This window comes from Berghia stephanieae, chromosome 7 (genome assembly GCF_034508935.2).
Source record: "Berghia stephanieae isolate SIO BIC M18660-M18661 chromosome 7, UCSD_Bste_1.3, whole genome shotgun sequence".
NCBI lineage: Eukaryota > Metazoa > Mollusca > Gastropoda > Nudibranchia > Aeolidiidae > Berghia > Berghia stephanieae.
This window is the reverse complement of record NC_088366.1, coordinates 40,590,746-40,615,745: the sequence shown is the minus strand read 5'-3', so window position 1 is coordinate 40,615,745 and position 25,000 is coordinate 40,590,746. Positions and strand designations below refer to the sequence as shown.

Here is a 25,000-nt window from a genome sequence, read left to right as displayed (position 1 = left end):
TGATTATGTTATTTCTATTCAAAAAAATTTGGAGTTGGTTGAAGGCATTGGTGGCCAACTGCTTTCGTTTTCTGATGCCTTCATTTTCGTTGATCAAATTGCCTAGTTTACGTACACTTTTCCATTCATTTCAATTTCTGTTGATTTATAATATATAAGTGATATATATATATATATATATATATATATATATATATATATATATATATATATATAAGTATTATTTATTATTATTATTATCAGACAAAATTAAGTACACACTTACTTGGAGCTGATTTTAAGTTTCAGAGATTTACGAATAGTTACCATTAAATCTACAGATTTTGTCATATTTCAATGTACAGAGGAACTACTCTCTACTAAAAGATGTTAGAAATCGAAGATACCAAACATGAAAACAGACACAAAATTCAAACAGGATTTACTTACATTAAAAATCAAATTTTGATTACGTGTGTGTTCAGCAAATGACATATTGCGAATTACGGCGTCACATGGAGGATGCCACGTTCCAAATACACTCCACTGACAGGGCCTCACAAATGTCAACCAATGTTTAAAACAATTCGTCATTGTTTTTGGTGTGTGGACTGACTTTTTGTTCTCTTTTCATATCGTCCCATATATTATGTTCGATTATGTTCAATGGATGGGAGGTTATTATCATTTTAAAAATTCTAACTTTCTTCGAACGATGAGCAGGTGCGTTATTATATATAAGCTTCAATTAAAAGAATGGCATGTGATCCGAATTACTATTTCAATGCCTGTTTTAATATTTAGTTCTAATTTTATTTGTCACGAATATGTTTTCGAAATTTTGATAATCCCTCCCCAAGCCATCATCGAGCCATAACCACGAACTGTTCCACAGTTGTATTTGGATATTCGTATTCTCCTATCTTTATTGCCATCTCCAAAGAGACTTTTTTTCTGTAAACAGGACAATGTTCCATTCATTGGAATTTTATGTAAATGAGATGTTGCCCACTGAAATCTAGAAACAGTGCGATTTTTTTCTAAGGATGTATAAGCCTCATTAATGGTTTATAAGGCCACAAATGGATTCAGACAAATGCCGACAAACAGTACTAGCATGAACGTCAATTTCAAGAGCCGTAGAAGACGAAGATGCAGAAAGAAAGAGATTTACTTTCTGGACAGCAACCGTTATTTCGTCTTTTTCACCGTTGTCTTACCAGGTTGCCTTGGAGAGGACAATCTGTCGCTGAACTATTCAGTTGATCTTGCCTATTAATAGAACAAACTGACTTTCTGGTAACATTGGGTTTTTAAAATAAATCTCGGTCTCAGCCATACCTTCTTCAGCATGACCAATGCTTTGGTTCCATTGTTGAGATGTGACATTGTGGCCGGTTGTTGTTTAAATTTAATAGAGAGTTATTTTCAATGTCGTACATTGTTAGCGAAGATTCGTCAAATGGCTTACGGAAATTTCAGCTATTTGTCACTGAAAACAAAACAAAAAAAAAAAAACGACGATTCGAAATCTTAGAGCGTATATATATAACTAGGAATTAGGACATAGTTTGCCATTAAAACTGAGCACCAGTAGAAAACATTCCAAAAGTATAAAATTAATAGGATCGTACTACTCGTGTTAATATCAATTAAAACAAAAACAACCAATAAATGTCCTGTCTATTGATCAACTTTCTACACGCTAATTTCTATTTCCGTGATTTAAATCCCCTAATAACTAAGTGTAATCTGATTTTGTCTCATTCAAATTCAAAAAGTCTAAAAATTTACTTTTCACTAAACTATGGAGAAATAATTTCTGTCGAAAACTTTAATAATGCATTTTTTACACCATGAAATTTATAAACTTTACTTGGCGCCATCCATGTCTGTTTTATTGTTCACTTACTTGGTACTTTTTTCATTCGGCCAGAAATGTTATTTCGGTGCTTTGAATTTTAATGAATTAAAGTGAATCCCAAATCTCCAACAAGTCTTTAATCTGAGACTTTAAAGAAGTCCATTTTATATCTTCAAAGATTTTATTTGTTGCTAGTTTGGAATCATTTAGATTAATCGATATTTGTAGTAAACAATTTCTGTCAAAATGAAGGACCAGCGATATTAATGTTTCTATTGACAAAATAACGTAGGTGGTAAATCTGTCTTCAGGAGCCGGTCTTGCATTTGTCGTGTATCCTGAGGCCATCTCCTATCTGCCACTTCCGCAACTCTGGGGTTTTGTTTTCTTCTTGATGCTTTTCCTGCTGGGACTTGATTCAATGGTAAGATTGAGATATATGATAGTTCTTCTTCTTCTTCTTCTTCTTCTTCTTCTTCTTCTTCTTCTTCTTCTTCTTCTTCTTCTTATTATTATTATTATTATTATTATTATTATTATTATTATTATTATTATTATTATTATTATTATTATTATTATTATTATTATTATTATGCTTATTATATATTATTATTATTATTATTATTATTATTATTATTATTATTATTATTATTATTATTATTATTATTATTATTATTATTATTATTATTATTATTATTATTATTATTAGTATTAGTATTATTATTACATAGGAGCCTTTTTAAAACTCTAGAACAAACCTTGATAGATTAGTGAAAGTTTAAACTTTCCTAATACGACCATTGTTTTGGTTTTCCGCCGCCATTTTTGTTTTGTGAAGTATTGAAATCAGTCCTGGTTTTTTTTCTCTACTAGGGTTAGCTCGAGGTCGGAGGATTTTTTTTTCTATTAGGGTTAAACATAAGTCTTAGTAAAGGTGCTAGGGTGTTTGTTTTACCTATAAGGGTTAGTTAGAGGTACCAGGTTTTATTTTTTCCTGTGGTTTGTTGAGGCTATATTTGGGTTGTTTCCCTTAGCACAATGAGCTTACGGAAGACCTCCTGAAAAAGAGGCTTTACGCCAGTCTATTCGCCGGTTCTATCCCCACCTCTCCTCCATCACTGCACCAATGACACATCTACTGAAAAAAGATGTTGTTTTTCAGTGGGAGGAGGAGTGTAACAAGGCGTTTTGTGCCCTTAAACTATTCATGAGAAGCGCACCAGTACTCAGGATTCCTGATTATAATAAAGATTTCATATTGGCATGTGGTGCACCCGATCTGGGAGCCAGGGCAGTGTTGCTTCAAGAATTTGAAGACACACTCCACCCCATTGCGCTCTATTCTAGAAAATTCACCCGACCTCAGTGTAATTACTCCACCATTGAGAAAGAATGTCTTTCTTTTGTGCTCATTCTGGAGCATTTTGACATTTGTCTCGTTGTGCCCTCCGGTTACCATCCTTTGTGATCACAGCCCTCTGGCTTTTCTCACAAGGATGAAAAACAGGAATCAGAGATACCACTTAGATATCAGTCACATCCGAGGCAAGGACATCATCCTGGCGGATGCTTTATCCCGTGCCTTTTATTGATACTTATTGATTATTGTATGGTAAAACACACTTACCACCCTAATATTTTTTCTCTCGTCTATTCAATGCATTTTGATATGTAAATGGTATTTCTCCACTATAAAATAGTGGGTTATTTTCGATATACTTGATATGTCTACCACATTTCATTTAACACTCAACGGGTTTCTCACCAAGAGTTCAATTTACCTTTCTGATATTTTTATTTGACCCCCAGGGGTCCCCTTTTGTTTATTATTTTTTATTTAACCCTTGTTGGGTCTTCATTCCTTTTCTATTTCACCCTCACAGAGGGTCTTTCCTTATTAGGGGCAGGTGGTGTTATGCCCTGGCAATGGTTGCTAGGACATCACCCGAACGAGTCCAGAGTTGACTGTACCTCCCTCGGATTGCTAGGCATTTTGAACAGCTCTTTTATTCAATCAGGGTTCGAACCTTGCACTATATAAGTGAAGCGCGGGAAACCAGATACAGTTCTTGTAAGTTTCATCCAGCTGAACAGAATACCGGCTTTCCAGCTGGGTCCTGTTCTATATTATGTTCTTTTAGTGGTGTTTCTTATTCGTGGATGGTAGGAGGGAGACAAGAAGGATGAATGATAAGTGGAGTTGTGTCGGTCCTATTTATGTTATACATGTTATTTAATTTCCGTATTAAATGTATCGTGTTTGTAAACCTTGATCTCCATTTGTTTTATCCTTAACATTATCTAGCCGTGAAACACGAAATACCTCATTCTTTATCTTCCTTCTGATCAGGCTAGGTTCAGTGCAGTGGCCTGATCTTCCTCTCCGAGGGAGCTTATCAACAAGTTTCCTCTGTCTATCTTTCTTAGTCTTTTCTTTTGTTGACGTTTCGGGCTATCTGACTCTAACAACTCTCCGGGAGCGGCCCGAATCGTCACACCAGTTTCAACTTTGTATTCGATGTTCTACACCCAACCATATGAACAGTTCGGTTGTCAAAGAAATTACAATTACTAATTACTTCCCTTCCCTTGTTTAATCGTAGAATTAGTGCTAACAATAAAAGTTTCGCATTGCTTAGTGGAACGTCTCTTTAATCTGATCGAAGGTGCCGTGTTAAGTTTAGATTTATGAGCAAATTATTTGGTGGTCGGGTCGTTCAATACTATTCTCACATTCCAGTAAGCCGTTCGCCGTTGACTGATGTTTTCCCATTTGCTGAACGAGTAGAATATAATCCTCACCCCTGGCAAAACAGCTATACAGACCTCGTTTGTCTTAAGCGCTTATTTTGTTGTAAAGTTGCCTCGACATCTTGCTTTGGGTGAATTTTAATGTACGGTGTTATTGACCAATAATCAGAAGATCAAGTAGCAGACGATAAACTGAGTCGTCAGGGAAACTAATTTGTTGACGGTCAGTTCCCTTGGTCCATGACTGAAGGGCAGAAGGCTAAGGATGTTAATGTTGATGATGACGACGACGACGACGATGATGATGATGATGATAATGATGATGATGATGATGATGATGATGAGGATGATGATGATGATGATGATGAGGATGATGATGATGATGATGATGATGATGATGATGATGATGATGATGATATTTTATTTTGTTGTATTTCATTTTGTTTTCATTTTATTCCTGTAATACAATTGTTGATGTTGAATTTTGACTGGGAACGGTGAATTTCATTTGCAAAACGTACACATTTGCTCTTTAAAACGTATGAAATTTATCCAACTTTAAGTGGTGTAAATTGCTATAGATAAAGAGGGATGACAAATATTTGAAAGTTGAATTTGCTCTGGATAACGCCGAATTTGTTTTGGACATGTTGTACTTACTTTGAAAAAGTGTTATATTTGCTCTGGAAAAGGTGTATTACTCGTATTATAAATTTTTCTTCTTCTTCTTCTTCTTCTTCTTCTTCTTCTTCTTCTTCTTCTTCTTCTTCTTCTTCTTCTTCTTCTTCTTCTTCTTCTTCTTCTTCTTCTTCTTCTTCTTCTTCCTCTTTACTTTGTAAAAACCCGTCTGACAGTCAGACTAGATAATATTAATATCGATGCGCATTTCCAAAACAAAAAAGGAAAAATATATACCTACGGCACTTTTGTGACAGTCTGAATTCGTGTTTTAATGTCTCAATATTGATCAGAAGTTTGATATGCGCAATTTATTCTTCCATTATGTCACACAAATTGTATATATACCTTCTAGAATTTCTTGTTTTTTAAATATCATATTTGAGAGAACCTCTTTTCTAACATGTCGGTTCAAGAAATCACTTAAAGGGAATTATGCATCAAACTGCGGGCTGTAAATGATTTCCTTACAACAGCGAGATGTGCACACATAAACAACCGTGGACGGCTGAAACTTGTTTATGGTGAGTCGTGAGTTAGCATTCAAACAACAAAGGCGAGTCAAGTGTTTTACTGGAACTGATGTTGCCTCAACCCATATTAACGACACGGCTCGTGGTGTTCGTCCATAAAGTGGATTGACCGCAGCAAATCAATAGAAATTGACGAACCTTATCGAGCCAATCGAGGCTATGTGGTCTTGTTGTATGATCGGAAGGTCCTGGGTTCGAGCCTCGCTCGGCGCAAAGTTGAATCCTTGGAAAAGACTATTTGCTCACATTCTCTCACCGTACTCAGCTGTAAAATGAGTACCTGGCGTATACAGCGTTATCTCTGTCGGAGAAAAAAAAATGGTATTATCGCCTAACAGACGTCATGAATCGTTCTACATGGTACGTGTCTATGGACCCTTTGTAAAGCGCTTTGGGCACGTTTAGTGGATATTGCGCTACACAAAAGCTCAAGTTTAAAGTTTATAAAACAATCAGACACTTTGCAAAGGCTTGGAATGACATAGGGAAGAGTTGGATACATCGTTGGAGAAATCCTGGGTTACAGGATACCTAAAATGCTCGCACAAACGCATAAACAAATTGAACGAGCACGTTTTCTTGAAGTCGTATCCCCCCCCCCCCCCCCCCCCCCCCCCCGTCCCGTTTATAGTCTGGTTGGTATAATTTAGTGGCACCTAATCAACAAAACGGCTGTCTGAAAACAACAACAAAGAGCTGAGTGACGTCAATTTCGTTCCTTCTATAACAAGCCGGCTGAATTCTGTTTCCCGTTCCATATATTGATATTGATTGTTGTTTTCGATAAATGTTAGTCTTATTTATGTTAACATTATATTAACTATATTTGCTGCCAAAACTTAATCGTTTTTGATTGTATTTTTTTTTTTCATTTTCATTAAAAAGTTCAAAGGTTTCAAATAGGATGAGTTGACATTTTGTTGAATGTACATCATTATTTTTTAACATTCCTATCCATTGACTGTTTCAGTTCAGTACCGTGGAGACGTCGTTAACTGTCATAGCCGATATGTGGCCAGTCCTCGTCAACAAGTGGCGGGTATTAATATCATCGGGTGTCATGCTATTCCTGTCAATTGGTGGGTTGCTGTTCGCTGCCAGGGTAAGTCAGCTTTGTTGTCTGGTGGTATGACACTGATTTGTGGCCTGCATTGAAGATTTGAGTCTAGCGGCGCAAAGTTGTTTCCTTGGACAAGCTCCTTCAGATTCAAGAAATCCCCTTTATTCATCCCATGGGGAAAATAGTTTTTAGTGCCCATCTGGAAATATGTACATCTGCCGCATTCAAGTCCCAGGTTTGAGAGTTTTTGCCAAGACGTGGGTCATTTAAATCTATCGATGTTTAGAGGACGGGTTTTCTGGTCAAATTTTTAATGACAAGATTTTCCAGAACAGGACAGCTACCTGGTTAATTGGGTAGAAGGGTCCAAGGAACGTAAAGGCGAAGTTGAAAAGAACTGATTATTCTACAATTTAGGGACGTAGGTCTACAACATAACCCCGCTATTGAGCCAGTCTATGTTGGGTAATACACGAGTTTTTCAGGTAATAAAATTACATTTGTAATACTGCTAAGAAGAGCTTCTTACGGTTTCATCACCACGCTTTGGAATATCTATTTTATATGCTAAAGTGAATTGCGGGTACACTTATTAATTGTGTCAAAGAACATTTACTCCCCCTGCTGCTGATGATGATGATGATTATGATGATGATGGTGATGATGATGATGATGATGATGATGATGATGATGATGATGATGATGATGATGATGATGATGATGATGGTGACGATGATGATGATGATGATGATGATGATGATGATGATGATGATGATGATGATAATAATAATAATAATAATGATGATGACAGTGATGGTGATAATGATGATAATAATGGTGATGATAATGATGATAATAATAATTATGATGACCATGATGATGATGATCATGATGATAAACCTTCAGTATTTTCGGGCAACTTCCTCAGGGTGGGATGTACTGGTTCCAACTTTGTGATTGGTACATTGCTGCTTTTGCCCTTCTTCTCCAAGCAAGCATAGAGTGTCTTACTGTATCCTGGATTTACGGTAAGCCTTTATATCTGTAGCCATTTGGTGCAGATGGAAAAGTCGTGTTTGAAACAGTTTAATTTTCTTGGAGAAAAATTGAAATATGTTTCTAGCCTATTCTATAGTCTAATTGAATTTTATTATTAGAATCAAAATTTTTGCAACGTTGTACTACGTGGATGGTTTCTATTCACAATGAAAATTAAAGCGTCTCATAGTTTCGACATGGGAATATAAACAATGGGAGGCACTTTTAATATAGGGTATAGAAATTATATTATTTAAGTCTCACTTTAATCCTCTGACCTATTGTTTAACAATGAGTATATTATTCCATTTTGCTAACAGTATTCACAGAAACCATTCTTGGATGCACATTGAAAATAGGTGGTTACATTTTTTTTTAAACAAAGAAGAATGAAAATCTTGAAAGTGGTTAGTGATACAGTGCGAGACATAACTACTAATACATACATACATACATACATACATACATACTACTACTACTACTACTACTACTACTACTACTACTACTACTACTACTACTACCACTACTATTACAATTACTACTACTACCACTCGTTAGAATAATAATAATAAAACAATATAATAAGAATAATAATAATAATAATAATAATAATAATAATAATAATCATAATAATAATTATTATAATAGTAATAATAATAATAATAATAATAATAATAATAATAATAATAATAATAATAATAATAATAATAATAATAATAATAATAATAATAATAATAATAATAATAATAATGATAATGATAATAATAATAATAATAATAATAATAATAATAATAATAATAATAATAATAATAATAATAATAATAATAATAATAATATAATAATAATAATAACAATTTACCATTATTATTACTATTGTATGTATATATATATATATATATATATATATATATATATATATATATATATATATATATATATACATATATATACATATATATATATATATATACACTTATATATATATATATATATATCCTTTCTTAAAGAAATATAGCATTGTGGGGAACATTGTGCTTATTTGAGTCAATAAAAAAATTGATACGGTGCACAACTCTACTGAAAGATTTGAAAATTAGAAATGTATTTTTTACAGATAGATAAACAGCTAACTTGATTTCCTTTTATAATTTAAAGTCAGTTTGAATGTTCGTTGAGTCACACAGATATCATAAAATACGTACCGACGACACTAAACAGTCCTAAAATCAACCAATTTCGTCACTGTAAAATGTTTTCAGTTTGCGTCATCTATTTATGACCTCAAGTATTATTATTACTTCCGTTGTGTTGTTGATTTAGCGGTGATCAGTTTTGTTCTAATTGCGTGTATGTTTGTGTGTGTGTATGTGTGTATGTTTGTGTGTGTTGTGTGTGGTGTATACATGTGTGTGTGTTGGCATTTTTCAGCAAATCGTGGCATTCATAGTAATATTATTCACTTGATCACATGACGGTATTTCAGTCGCCATTTTGATTCTTTTTTTACTATTAGGGTTAGCTCGCGAGGTTAGTCATAAGTGTTATTAAAAGTGCTAGGGTGTTTGTTTTTCCATAAGTTAAGTAAAGGGGAGACATTCCGAAAGCTCCTACATCCCCAGTATTCTTTAAATTTGTATTTTCACCGTTGATAATTTGTCAGGCATTTTAAAAACTCTAGAACAAACCTTGATAGATTCGTGAAAGTTTAAAATTTCCTAATTTGACCATTGTTTTGATTTTCGGCCGCCATTGTGATTTGTTAAGTATTGAAAGGTAGTGCAAAGAAGTCCGAGAGTTGTTTTTTTACTATAAGGGTTAGCTCGAGAGGTTCGTCATAAGTGTTATTAAAAGTTCTTGGGTGTTTGTTTTTCCATTAGTTAAGTAAAGGGGAGACATTCCGAAAGCTCCTACATCCCCAGCATGCTTTAAATTTGTATTTTCAACGTTGATATTTTGTCAGGCATTTATTTATTCGGTTTGTCATATAGAAGTATTTTAAAAACTCTAGAACAAACCTTGATAGATTTTGTGAAAGTTTAAAATTTCATAGTTTGACCATTGTTTTGATTTTCGGCCGCCATTGCGATTTATTAAGTATTGAAAGGTAGTGCAAAGCAGTCCGAGAGTTGTTTTTTTTCTATTAGGGTTAGCTCGAGATGTTAGTCATAAGTGTTATTAAAGGTGCTAGGGTGTTTGTTTTTCCATAAGTTAAGTAAAGGGGAGACATTCCGAAAGCTCCTACATCCCCAGGATTCTTTAAATTTGTATTTTCACCTTTGATGTCACGGATCAGAGGCTATAGTGGCTTACACTTCATGTTGGGCTACACAGAAAAATCAACCAAAGATATACCAAATTACACAGACAACGTTGTTTACCAATCTGCCCTCATTAAATGATGGTGAGTACAGTATCGAATGAAAATAGTTCTTTCCCCGCGAAATTGCGGGCTTTTTACTAGTATATATATATATATATATATATATATATATATATATATATATATATATATATATAACAGAGACGTCGTTAACTGTCATAGCCGATATGTGGCCAGTCCTCGTCAACAAGTGGCGGGTATTAATATCATCGGGTGTCATGCTATTCCTGTCAATTGGTGGGTTGCTGTTCGCTGCTATATATATATATATATCATCCTCACCTCATTTGGTTGTTTCCTCCGACAACGTTGTTTTATCCATCCGTTGATATTTTGATGGAATCTTCGGGCAGATATTCTGTATAGTGTAAGTGTCCGAGAGGAACGCTGTTGTCGAAACTGTCGAGCACTCTATGTGAATCCAGCCAATGGGAACGATCTATATTACCTTTCCATGTGCTCGAGGTCATTGTTCGCATTGGAAAATGTGCTCAAAAAGACCCACATAGTGAAAAGTGTTCACAGTTTGAGAAATATCCAACTTCAGAATTGGTCATTTTGTTCAGCATGACTTATGGGTATGTTTACAACTTTCATAAACACAGCAACGTGTTTATTGAGAAATGTCCAAACGTTGTCAGCAACAAATCATATGATCGATGACCAGTTTGGACGGAGACATGAATATAGATCGCTCCCATTCCCCTCAGCCATGTATATATATATATATATATATATATTATAATATATATATATATATATATAAGTGTGTTTGTGTGTGTGTGTGTGTGTGTGTGTATTTGTGGGTGTGTGTGTGTGTGTGTGTGAAAATGAGGAAAGAGATTTGTTCACTACGTCATCAATGTGGACTTAATTTTTTTCCCCGTTTTTCTTTAGTTTAGCTACTCACGATTGGTCTTTCCCTTGTTATAATCTTGCTTATAAAACGACGTCTCTATATATTCAACTTTATAAGTGTTGATTTATATTTAGTTATTAAAAAAGAGCATATTCTTATAAAAATGACGCCAACGACATTGTCCAATAGCCTCCTTATTAAGAATTGCGATGACTATTGCTATACCATACTTCATTCATCATCAACCAAAATTAAAACCTGTAGAAAAGTGAGAAATAATAATATTAGTCTATGATCATGATTTACTGGCCATTGACACTATAGTAAATATCACTCGCCTCGCCATCTCATCTTGTGTCACGTCAAAGCAAATCAGGTTTCTAAACGTGACGTCTAAGTCAGCAGTAATCAGAATCTTTAACTTAAATTTTGCTTTTTCATTATAAGGTAATTTCCTTTTTTAATTACCACAATAAATTTGACACTACTTTACCCAAACTCAAGTTCAATTAATGAGCGCTTGGTTTTATTCCGACAAAAAAATGGATTGAAAGTGGTGCCGCATTGTGGTCTTGTGGTATATCACTCGCTCAAGTTTTTAAAATTAAAATACATGTATACATTTGACCCAGACAAACCAAGATTAATGAAACATGAGGTTGGGGCAATCTAGGGTTTAACGCTCTAACAAAACCCCTGGAATAGATAACGTTCCAGTAGAACTTTTTTAATGGTGGAGAGGAGACAGTGGGGGCAATGACAATTCTATGCCAAAAGATAGTGAACGAGACTAGTGGCCGAAAGACTGGACACAATCCCTGATTATCCCTCTCCCAAAAAAGGAGACCTGAAAAAGTATAGTAACTATAGGACCATAAGTCTCATTAGCCACCCAAGAAAAATACTTCTGCGGATTATACTAAACAAAATGAAACAAACAACCGAAGATATCATGGCATAAGAGCAAGCTGGGGTAAAAGTATTTCACAATTTCATAGACTTCCGGAAATCATTTCAGGGTATGGCATGGCGGTTTGTGGGATGCACTATGTTTTTATGGTTTCGAAGAGGGTCTAATCCAAATAATGGAAGCACTCTATAGTACTGTGACAAGTACAGTTCTCAACAACAACGAGTTGGTGAGTTCTTCCGGACAAATGTGGGCGCCAGACAAGGCTGCATACCCTCCCCAATGCTCTTCAACGTTTACCTATAGAAAATTATGAGCGAAGCTCTCGAAAATCATCAAACCTCTGTTTTCATTTGGCGGACGGAAACTGTAATTTGCGTTTTACTGACGACATAGACCTCATGGCTGAATGCGAACAAGAACTACAAGATATAACTGACTCACTTGCACATAACGCAATGCAATACGGCATGGAAATAAGTATAGAAAAGTCTTAGATACTGGTAAACAGCAGAATTGATGGACATGCAGGAATTTCAATCGATAATCAAAAACTCGAGGAAGTGTCAACATTTTAATACTTGGGTGTTCTGCTAACCAAGGACGGTACCAGTACAACTGAGATTAAGGCAAGAATAAGAATGTCAACAGCAACACTAACGAGATATATGGAAAAGTTCAATGAATTTCGAGATAAAAAATTAAACTGTACAAATCACTGGTACTTTCCATTTTGGTTTACAACTTCAGGTATGGACATTAACTGCGGAATTAGAGCTCAGAATCACTGCTTTTGAGATGAAATCGAAAACTCCTGCGGGTGCTGTATACAGGACACAGAACTAATAAAGACGTTGGAAGAAGTGCAAGATAGTGCAGGACGACAGGAGCCCCTCATCACCACAGTTAGAAGGAGAAAACTGTCATGGTTTGGCCGCAATGTGAGGCATGAAGGTTTGTGCAGGACGGTGATGGAGGGTGATGAAGAAGAGAAAGACACAGGAATGTTTGTATGAACAATATCAAGCAATGGACACGAATGAAGATAAAGGAGCTCTTGGAGAAGGCCAACAATAGAGAAGAATGGTGGAAAGTGTTGAGACCTACATCCCGTGTATCCCCCCGAGGATCATGGGATTAATGATGAATGGAATGACATTTGACCAGCCTCATGACCAATGTTTCTCTGTGACGTCGTTGTATATATTGTGTTTTTCTAAGCTCATTTTTAAAATGCCGACTGTGCTGTTTCCACTGCTTTCATGCCTCTCGGGGACGAAATTATATGCAATGTAAAAGAGTTTGTTTTGCTCTTTTATGGATTTGTTGCAGGAGTTGAGAGATTTTGTGATGACGTGGAGCTAATGATTGGCAGAAAACCTTACAGATTCTTTGTCCTGGCTTGGAAATTTTTCACACCAATTTTACTGCTTGTAAGTGAGTAGTAATAATCATGGTGGCGATGGTGGTGATGGTGACGATGATGATGATGATGATGATGATGATGATGATGATGATGATGATGATGATGATGATGATGATGATGATGATGCTGATGATGGTGTTGGTGGTGGTGGTGTTGGTGGTGGTGGTGGTGGTGGTGGTGGTTGTGGTGGTGGTGTTGGTGGTTGTGTTGGTGGTGATGATGGTGGTGGTGGTGGTGGTGGTGGGTGGATGGGTGGTGGTGGTGGTGGTGGTGATTCATAACCAAAAATAAAATTGTCTAAACCTAGGACAGGCATATAATGTCTAGTTTTACTAATTATGAAATGAATCGTGATGCATTAAGTCACAGCACAATTTTCAGTACTGGTCGTGGTTGGGCACGTATGGCACCACTACATTATGCGGCATTAATTATAGTCAGATATTCATTCACGCCTGAGTCGAGAGGTTTTGATTAAATCCAATCATTTGTTATCTCTAGATCCTTTGGGTAATGACTCTAGTGTTCTACAAACCCCCAACCTACGAGGGCTATATTTATCCTGCGTACGCTGAGATAATAGGTTGGATTTTTGCCATTACGCCTTTCATGGCAGTTGTCGTCTATGCCATCTGGGAACCCATGAGGCATTCAGGAACATTAAAAGAGGTAACAAACTTTTAACCTAATAAATGGATAGATAAATAGATAGATAGTAGATAGATAAATACTAGATAGATAGAAAGACAGATAGATAGATAGATAGATAGATAGATAGATAGATAGATAGATAGATAGATAGATAGATAGATAGAGAGATAGATAGATAGATAGATAGATGAGATAGATAGATAGATAGATAGATAGATAGATAGATAGATAGATAGATAGATAGATAGTGATAGATAGATAGATAGATAGATAGATAGATAGATAGATAGATAGATAGATAGATAGATATGATAATAGATAGATAGATAGATATATATATATATATATATATATATATATATATATATATATATATATATATATATATATATATATATATATATATATATAGATAGATAGATAGTGGTAGTTATTTCCAAGGAAATTCTGAGGGAAAAAACGTAATATCCGCAGAGAAGCCATGTAATAAAGCAAGGTGGAGGTGACTTGCTAACAGTCATACAGCGCCATGGGGGAATCATTTTCGGTACATTGTGAGGTAAAGGCGATTCACTCTGCCCCCGTATTAGGCACACTTATATAGAGCGGTTTGCCTAAAAAGGCAATATATGATAAATATAACCAAATATCTGAGTTCTGGTCTTCGTCTGATAAGTTTCACTGCCATTGTATATTCAAAACGAGAGGGTTTTTTTTTAATGTTAAAACGTATTCAGGAATTAAGAATAGCCTTTTGATTTGTCTCAGACTGAACTTATATACGAATTTGACCACATGGACAGAATACCTTCAGAGATTATTACTCTATTGTATTTCAAGGTTCTAACATTTGTAAACAACATATGCTTATACAGTGCACGTCTTATATTGAACCAACATCTCCTTTTTATTATGTACGTTAAGCAACAAATTTCACTTGAACTATGCACTTCTTAGTTAAAGCAAACCCATTTTATACAACACTCAGAGGACCGGATAGAATGCATTTTTTTAAAAATAGAGGCAAGCATTAATGACATTATTTGTGGAATATCCACCGTTCGAAATAGGTCATCAGTTCTGTATAATAAGTGGCCACGGTCTGTCTGTCTGCTTTTGTGTATGTATTCGAGGTTAGTGGACAAACGCTTCGACGGATTTGCACCAAAATCGGCACAGACCTTAGAGGTGAACATTGTTATTGACATGGACTGAACCGAAGTGACGTCACAAGACCTGAAGTAACGTCATCGGTCAAAACCCACTTTTGAGGAGTTCAATCTGTCCTCCGAGACTGGGGAATCGTCGGATTGTTTTCAACGGTGCATCATCCTGAAGAGATACCTGGAGAAATAACATAGTGGTACAGGAAGTGACATCACTAAACCGGAAGTGAACCCTTGAAACAGGAAGTTCATCATTAAAGACTGGGAAATGATCCGGTTATCCACAAACTTGAATAAAACCTTGAGTAGCACTTAAGGAAGGCTTTAGAGGCACAATAAGTGATGTCATCAAAACCGGAAGTGACCCTTAGAAATTTAAAGTTGGCATGATAGATAGGTGAATCGTCCGATTTTCTCATAACTTGTTACTCGACTAGAGTGGCTTTAGAGCGAGAGGAAGTGATCTGAAGTGATCTCTATGAAGTGACCTCTAGAAACCGGATGTGGGCCTAAAAGACTATGAGAGCCTAAAGTAATACATAAGGGAGGCTTCATTTCATAAACTCAGGTGTGGTCGTTATTCATGACTACAGTCTCCTCCACAGTGGCAAAGAGTCGTGCAGGGAAGGAGGGCGCTTGCACACTTGTATCGTGTTTTACAGCCTTTCTTGCATCCACATCAAACCAGTTCAGGGCATGTCTCCACTACAGGTGGCAAAGTGTTCCATACAGGATTCCAACCACTGCTTCATCTATCTTCCAACTCCAGTCAGAAGGAGAGGCTGTCGGTGGGTCTTTCTGTAGCGATTTCTCCCAAATTTTTACATGCTGATACGCAGCATCTGACACAGCTCTGTATCTCAGTGCAAATAGCTGCTAGCGTGCATCACTCACCGTTGCCACCGTTGTACTATTATTTTCAAACAGAAGATCAACAAACATTTCGACCATTTTAAAGCAAGCTTCCGCAGGTTTGGTAGCTGGTGTCACATCATTGAAGGCATCCCATGTTGTGATTCTTTTCTCCTTTGAGGAAGAACAAAAAGAACGGCAGTACGTCAACGCTGTTTGCTGGAAGTCTGGCTGTTATTTCGTGGGCTACAATATGAAGATAATGCGTTCCTGAGCAAATTATAATCCAAAGTTCCCATGAGTTTAGCTTCTCGGCGACGTGAATGACGAGCACAACCACATCAGTGTCCGCGGTTTTTATGAAAAGTTTCTTAAATCCTTTGCTGGTGCAATCTTTGGCATGCAGAAATATTCGTTTGTCAGCGTCTTCTTGTTTTCAATCATCAATGACAGACACATCGGTTGCAGTTGAAGCGCTGATGGCTTTCTTTTGACAAGTTGTGACTACCTTTTTTCCCCTGTATGAATGCAAATCAATTGTTGTGTCAATAATTGGAATATGTTTTCTTTAATTGCATTGTTTAGGAAGAACCTCCCCAATTTAATGGAATTGGCACTCTGGATGTCACTTTAGGGCTTTGACCATGTCCACGTTTCAGTTGCATGGATGATTTTAAACTATCAAGAACATATTGATCTCATACCACATGTAGTCTTTGTACTGAGTCCATTTGATCGATGATACACGGAATGAAAACACTATCTGCTTATTCCTGAAAGGTTGGGCATAAGAAAACGCAAACCCATATATTATTGGATTAAAATTATCTTCAACCCGCTAAACATTCTTATACACCGGAATTTTAAATGCGCGTGTGCAATGTTGTGATTTAAAAGAATTAGCACTGGTTTCGACCATTCTTTGTGAATTTTTATTTGTTTCCAATTCCAGCGACTACAGAAAGCCTGCAAACCAACATCCGAATGGGCTCCATCAATGTCACACATCAGAGAGAAGTATCAAGCAATGGTTTTGGACTGTCTCGAAGTCAGTTTGCAATCCCCGCCCAGTTCCAATGTCTAACAATTGTACTGATGTATGACGACACCCATTTAAAAAGAGTGGCCAGAAAATTTGCACCACACATATTAATCGATTAATGAGTTAATTGCCGTACTCTGGAAAAAACACGTATTGCAAGATTTGGCCAGAAAACTCGTCCTCAAAATATCGATCGATTTAAATGACCCTCATCTTGGCAAAAACTCTCAAACCTGGGACTTCTAATTATCACCAAATTATCAAAATCTTTAAATGAGAGTAAACATTTTGACAAGTCAGGCGTCATTTTAATGGACCGTTATTTGAGGTAAAAGTAATCTTGACAAAATGTCAATATTTTTTTTCTGTGAGGTTTTGTGGTCTAACACTCGGCTTCTGACCTGTAGGTTGGAGGCGCGAGGTGATTGACACAAAGTTGAATCCTTGGGAAAGATTTAAAATAAATTCTTGGATTGTATTTTTTAAAATAGCGCTGTACATGCCTCATGTCTTGTCCTATGTTGGTTTTGGTTTGAGACCAGAGTCTAAGTATAGTACGTCTATAGATACCACTGCTTGAGACTCATCGCATTGAACACGTTTAGTCGTTATTATTGCTTTATGTAAATACTAATGTATCGAGTTTTAATATCAATTTTAAACAATATGACAACCCATTTTTCATCTTAATAATTAATTTTCTGGCCAGAATAAAATAAAAATAGTTTGTTGATGTACTTCAGTAATTAATATAACACTCATAATATTATATATTATCTTTTTCTGGTTTTGCATTTCTATACCACAGTTGATGTAAATTAACTTAGGCTTTTATACGATTGGAATGTGAGAACTTAACCTAAAAACTAAGATAAATTGAAATCATGGGCCATGCAATCTTCTCTTGCAACATTACAGTGTTTTGTTATTATTGACACTCTTCAGGTTTGAATAACTCAAGAGCTATGTAAGATTTCATCAAACAGTTTTTTGCCATATATTGAAGTTTTGATTGATATCAGTTTTAACAAGGTGCGCCTTTTGGTAATTGAGCTATGACTTCATCGTTAGAAGAGGGTAATTATTTACACAAGTCGTAATTTGTGCGACATGGTTCTCGAAAGATTATTTCGTTTTTGTCACTCTAAGGATATCAACTTGGAACATTGCCCAGACTTTTCTATCAAAACATTGAGTGAACCAGCATTTTACAGTGTGTCGTCGCCATTAAGGTTACGCACTCCGTGTTGATTTTTTATTACTTGTATTTTTTATCTCCTAATCCTCCCATTGTTTGTTTTATTATCGTTTGAAACTTCCGCTTTTGACACATATATTTTACAAATCATCGGTTTAATTATCCGTGATATCCAGGGGCAGTTGCTGATGATCAAGTGAAAAAACTAAACTTTTACCCCCACCCCCCCTACAACCCCTACCACCAAGCAATGATAGAGTTTGGCCCGTCGGAAAATGCTTTGATGTAGTTCAGCGTTCTATTCACATCAATATAACTGTCATTTGGCGTTACAGAACAATATATATTTATATTTATATTTATAGTTCGCTACTAATTAAGGGAGGCGGGGAGGAACTGGTTAGATGTCCTTACAGATGTCCTTAATAATCATGTCAGTTAACGGGGGATAGAAATACCCTGGATTTATAATAAAGGGTCGCAAGTTGCTCGTATATCAATTTGTAAAAACAATTTTAAATCTTTTTTATATTTGCCAGTGATTCTGTGCTCGTTGGCAACATTTGACATGGGCTGTACGGAACAATGTTGACTCCCAACCCAATTTTTAAAAAAAAGAATCGATTAATGAAAATTAGTGCTTGCTCTGAAATTAAATTCGTCTTAAGTTTTATTTTTTAAAATCTTTATGGTATACTCTGTCCAGTATTGGATCGATTCGGTATTTGTTATTCAAACAATAATTGCTTAAGTCATTAATAGTTTTTAACAATTATGATTTAACAGACCATTTTATCCAAAAACCATGCTTGATGGTGTTGAGTACTTTGTGGCATCCAAGATGGTACATAATAACATTATTGTGTATTTCATGGTCATGTAGTGTTTGTTAATAGCATTTTTTTTATAAAGTTCAGCTACAATAAGAACAGAAGAATTCAAAATATACGTCTCAAATGGCTACGCATGCATAAGTTATCAACAAATGCAACAAGTAATTAGTAGTTACCTCATCATAAAGTACGACTGGGGCTAAAATAACAGCACTGTACAAAGGATTAAATGATCTTATTGATATTCCAGTGAATCAAGACCAACCATGGTGGTATTATAGATATGTCAAGTGCACTTTTGACTATTTCATTTCAAGTGTGATTTTGTAATTTTCATGGCAAGGAATATTTTAAATAGCTAGAATGCTGTGCTGGAATTGTGATTCCACTCTTGGTATCCCACAGCCAAGTTGTAATCATGACAGATTTTCTAGTGAAAGTTCACGGCGGCAATTTTTAGAAAATAGGTTTGGGAGCCAAAATTGTTCCGTTTGCCAATGCTAGATATTTTGAGGACGAACACAGAATCAATGGCAAATCTACAAATTATAATACTATTTTTACAAATTGATATACGACAAACTTGTAAACCTTTTCTAAATTAAGTGTAATTTCATTACCATTTGACTCATATGATTATCCTTAAGCTGTTAGATCTATCTGCGGCATTCGACACAATAGATCACTCAATCCTATGTGATAGGCTTTATTCTGATTTTGGCATCTCTGGTACTACTCTTTCGTGGTTTAAATCATATCTCACCAATAGATCACAGGCAGTGAGTGTAAATGGAAAAGTTTCTAACGAAGTCTATATAGAATATGGCGTCCCACAAGGTTCGGTTTTAGGTCCTATCCTTTATACGCTCCCAGTCTGTTAATTACCACATATATGCTGACGACACGCAGCTATATAAATCTGCTTCTCCTCATGATCTCTCCTCTCTTGTCTGTCATTTAGAAAATTGTTGTGACTCCATCAAAAGTTGGATGCTTGCAAATAAGTTATTGTTGAATGAAGACAAAATTGAAGTCTATCCAATTTTCAAATCCTACTCTAAATATATCTGATTCTGATATTTCTATTTCTGAAAAGGCTAAAAATGTAGGTGTCATTCTGGATAGTTCTTTGTCTATGGATCAGCATATAAACAATAATGTGAAAATTATGTACTTTCAGCTCCATAGAATATCACAGATGAGGTCGTTTTTACCTTTCAACACCTTGAAGATAATGGTCTATGCATTGGTCTCGTCACGTCTTGACTACTGCAATTCACTGCTCGCTGGTCTCCCTAATAACAATATAAACAAGCTCCAGAGAATACAGAATTGTGCGGCTAGGTTAGTCCTGAGAAAATCTCATTAAGATGATACAAAGGGCATGCTTCGAATCCTCCACTGGCTGCCAGTCCGGAGTAGAATTGAATATAAAATAGTCCTTATCTGCTTTGGTGTATTTGAGTCTTCTGTCCCTCTTTACATTCAACACTTACTCCAACCATACGTACCTCTGAGAAATCTTAGATCCCACGATTCAAAATTGTTAGCATCTCCTAAAACTAAACTTAAGTATTTTGGTGATAGGTCTCTTATGAAATTCGGACCCACGATTTGGAATGATCTCCCTCAATCTGTGAGATTCTCGAGCTCAATAGACATTTTCAAAAAGCCCCGAAAACATATCTTTTCAGGAAATATTTACTTAAATGAATTTTAAATGTATTGTATGTGACATTTATATTGATGATGTATTGATGCCCTTTTATGCTCTTAATTGTTTTGATACTTTGGTTGAATTGTATTTGAATTTTTTTTTAAACACTTTGATGTTTCGACGAAAGGCGCTATATAAATATGCTTATTATTATTATTATTATTATTATTATTATTATTATTATTATTATTATTATTATTATTATTATTATTATTATTATTATTATTATTATTATTATTATTATCATTTAGGTAATATGATAGGTCATAATGATCAGTCATTTTATATGAGTTGGCAAATTGGCAAAAGTCGCATTTGTAATGTATTTGTTTAGCATAAAAGGCATAATCTTATGTTTATAAAACATTCTCGGATTTTGTTAATTTACGGAATAAATCAATTTCATTTTATCTGTCCAATCGGAAGAATAAACAGAGTATAGTTTCTTCCAGTCGTTTGCTGTTGACATTGTATTCAACTCGACAATTTTATTTAAGTGTACTGCATCTAAATCCATACTTTTTCCCATTTGTTTTCAGATTTGATAAACCAATAATGCATAAATATATTTCAAGATAACATTAGAGTTCTGACAGTCCATCGACTAACTCTCACTCACTTAACCCGTGGTGTTAAGCTCATTTTAATTTTAGAACTTCAGTTATAGTTTTACGAGACTCACTTTCCCCCACTTTTCTTGTCCTCGAGCAATGTCAAAATTAGGAGTCTGGATTGATCCATGGAGGCAGATAGGTAGCAAAATAATGTCAAAAATAGAAGTCTATATTGGAACAAGATAATAAACAATAAAAACACACTAGTAACGACAAACTCGTCGATCTAGGTAGCATGCATATTATCAGAAAGCATTAGTTGTAGGTCATGAAGAAGAAACTCCCCCGTCCAGAAATGTTCATGAGTTTCTTTCTGCAATATTTATTTCATAGCCTTGAAGCAAAGCACGGGGAGTCTACTAATGGAAAGAATGTTCAAACTTGAAATCTATGTTGGATGTCAATATCATTCAATGATGTGATTTCAGGATTATTGAAATATTTTTCTCTTATTTCTGTTAAAGCAGGAACCCACTGTGTGGTTGGTCGACAAGCTTTCTTGAATCGCTGAAATAAGAAATAAAGGTTGATATCATTACATAAAATATTTTTAAATGGCAGGATGCTGTTTTTTATTCTATAACAAAAAATATCCGCATTTTTTAAAATGCAAATGTGTGTTTACAATAAAGAATATAATATAGGAGATAATCAATGAGTGTATTTTATTACGGTTTCCATTTCATGAGCTATATCAAAGCCTATATTGATGCGAGCTGAGAGAAAGAGGCAGCAATAGGAATTCTTCTTTGTATTTGATTAGATACAATTTGGCAAATACAGTAGCAGCAGCAGAGGAAGAAAAATATGAGAGAGGGTGCGAGTGAGATAGAGAGAGAGAGAGAGAGAGAGAGAGAGAGAGAGAGAGAGAGAGAGAGAGAGAGAGAGAGAGAGAGAGAGAGATCGACGGTAGCAGCAGAATATTATAGGAATCGATCTAGAATCGATAGATTGCCGACATTTACGCTTTCATAAAAAAGGAGAGGTAATTCATGTGAACTGCATACTTCGATCTGTTTCGATTGTGTCCCTTTATTTGTTTCCAATGCTACAAACGAATGTGTTACCTTTAACGTTTCTCTTGTGATTGAGATAGTTTAGTGGGAAATATCCAAACAAATGGCTGTCTAAAAGGAATAGCAATGAGATGCTTGATATTATCATCAGTTTGTTTATAGAGATGGAACGAAATTGACGGCACTCAGCTCTGTTATTGTTTTAGACAACCATTTTAACGAACAGTTCTCACTAAATTCTATCGATGAGACTATAAACTTTAAGGTTACACAGTTTTGTGTGTTTTTACGTCATATCCGGCTGACGGATGTTGAGAGCATTTTACCCGAATGCATAGAATCAATGTCCTTTTCGTCTCTATTTCAGCTTACAATTTTTTTGTAAGTAGATCACACCAAAAGCAAGGATAACATCTATTATTTACATTGACAATGTTTGTTTGGTTGTCTTCTGCTTTCAAGGTGGCAAATGATATTATTCTCTTCACAAAGAAAGAAATGTTTTGTTCACTTCCAGGATAATAAACTCGTAGTGGAAGGGAAAGTAACCACGCTGATGATAATATCAAGCATCGGGTCAAACAGTTCGAGACATCATTATTCACAAAACTTTGTGTAACCCGAGACTAAAATGATAAGTTTTAGAGACGAATCTTAGGGGCTCCATCCGTTTGTGTTTATTCAAGGTTAAGTCGGTAAAAATACCATTTATAGTATTGATGATATGTGTTTAAGTAATTGGATTCAATAGTCTGATGTCATATCCGCCCAAAAACGAGCAGCTTGGTTCTAAACAAAGAAAATCGGTACGTTTCATTCTTCATGCTGGCTAGAACTTTTTCACACATCATGTGATCAGAATGTATAAAGTCAAATCATGATCAGATTTATAATGTTGTTCTCCTCTGGATGCACTTTTATGCTCGTCGGAGAAGTATTTCATAAGGCCTTCCGCCATTTTTCCGATAGTTTAGAACCAGTTACTAAGTTACAATGGGTCGTTACGAGAGAAGTGTCGTCACGACTGTTGGAGCCTATTTGCGTAAACATAACAGTTTGTAATTTGTTAGAGAGAATTTAGGGAGAAGCGATCACCCAACAGAAGATAAAAAGCTGCGAAAACCTGAGCCAATGGGAGCGATCTATATTCATGTTTTCGTCCAACCGAGTCATCGATCACATGATTTGTTGCTGTCCAACGATTGGATATTTCTTAACAAATGTAAACACGCTGCTTTGTTTATTAAACTTGTAAATATACCCGTGTGTAAAGCTGAACAAAATGACCAATCGTGATGTAAGATATTTCAAAAGCTGTGAATACTTTTCACTATGTGAGTCATTACGTAGCCATCGTAAATTTAAAGCCGGACACTGACCAAAAAATGACGTCAAAATGCCAGTCTTTTGCCACAAAAGAAAACAAATCAGGAGTTGTATTCAATAGTTCAACCAATGACTTGTTTCCTTGAGCTCTACTAACGACAACTCACTAGACGCCACACAAACCTAAAAAATGACGTCAAACTGCCAGTCCTAGAGGGTTCTTGTGTCACGCTATAATATGTTAACGATGGCTACGGTCATTATGAGCACGCTTTGCAATGTGACCAATGACCTCGAGCACATGGAAAGGGAATATAGATCGTGCCAATACTCTTCAACAGTCGTAACGTCACTTCCTTCCTAATGACGCACGGTAACTTAGTAACACTGGCTCTAAACTATCGGAGCAATGGCGGACGCCCGTATGAAATATTTCTCCGGTGAAGCATAAAAGCGTATCCAGAGGTAAAAAACATAAATTTGACCATGTTTTGACTTTTACACATTCTGATCACAAGGCATATGAAAAGTTCTAGCCAGCATTAAGAATAAAAAATAATGATTTTCTTTGTTTAGAGCCAAGATGGCCGCCGTTGCCGGGCGGCGTGACATCAGGGGTCTGATTCATGGAGCGGGACTATGTCTGAGAAAGACAAAGTCTGAGACTTTGTCGTCTAAGGCTTTGGGAAGTCCGAGACTACGGAAAGTAAGCTATTCATGGAGTCAGACTTCGTCCCTGACTATCAAGTCTCTGACTACGCTAGCGAAGTCTCAGACTACAGAAGTCAATCTATTTTTAACTGAGGATTCCTCGGAAACGTATCGCAAAACGTCATGTGTTACTTTTCCAGCTGCGCATGCGTCATACGAAGTAACAAAGAAATCATATCTATTTCTTCTTCGTGTTTGTTTTGATCGTTTTATTATATTTTTTTGGCCCCACAAATGAAAATAGTGTGAGATAAGTTTAGGGGTGTAAAAATTGTTTGAGAATGTGTGTGTGTGTGTAATGTTTTTAGTAAATATAAGTAACGATGGCACTTATCCACTGTGTAGCGTTGTTCTAAGTAGAGAGCGGTGGGCGCTGCCTGAAGCATGGGGTTCCGA

At 35.7% G+C, this 25,000-nt stretch overlaps 2 protein-coding genes across 4 annotated transcripts in view; one reads left to right on the top strand and one right to left on the bottom strand.

The window, feature by feature from the left end:
- Positions 1–21,645, top strand: part of LOC144977229 (sodium-dependent proline transporter-like) — a 59,332-nt gene extending 37,687 nt beyond the window's left edge. Inside the window, exons 8-13 of the mRNA XM_078922228.1 lie at positions 2,155–2,267; positions 6,776–6,907; positions 7,794–7,893; positions 13,385–13,485; positions 13,980–14,147; positions 17,100–21,645. Coding sequence (XP_078778354.1) covers positions 2,155–2,267; positions 6,776–6,907; positions 7,794–7,893; positions 13,385–13,485; positions 13,980–14,147; positions 17,100–17,231 — 746 coding nt within the window. The 3' untranslated portion in view covers positions 17,232–21,645. The remainder of the gene's footprint in view (positions 1–2,154; positions 2,268–6,775; positions 6,908–7,793; positions 7,894–13,384; positions 13,486–13,979; positions 14,148–17,099) is intronic.
- A 127-nt stretch (positions 21,646–21,772) lies between these two features.
- The window catches only part of LOC144977230 (sodium- and chloride-dependent GABA transporter 2-like), an 87,020-nt gene continuing 83,792 nt past the window's right edge, over positions 21,773–25,000 (bottom strand). For all 3 annotated transcript variants that reach the window (XM_078922231.1, XM_078922232.1, XM_078922230.1), the window contains exon 14: positions 21,773–22,058. In XM_078922231.1, coding sequence (XP_078778357.1) covers positions 21,927–22,058 — 132 coding nt within the window. In that variant the 3' untranslated portion in view covers positions 21,773–21,926. The remainder of the gene's footprint in view (positions 22,059–25,000) is intronic.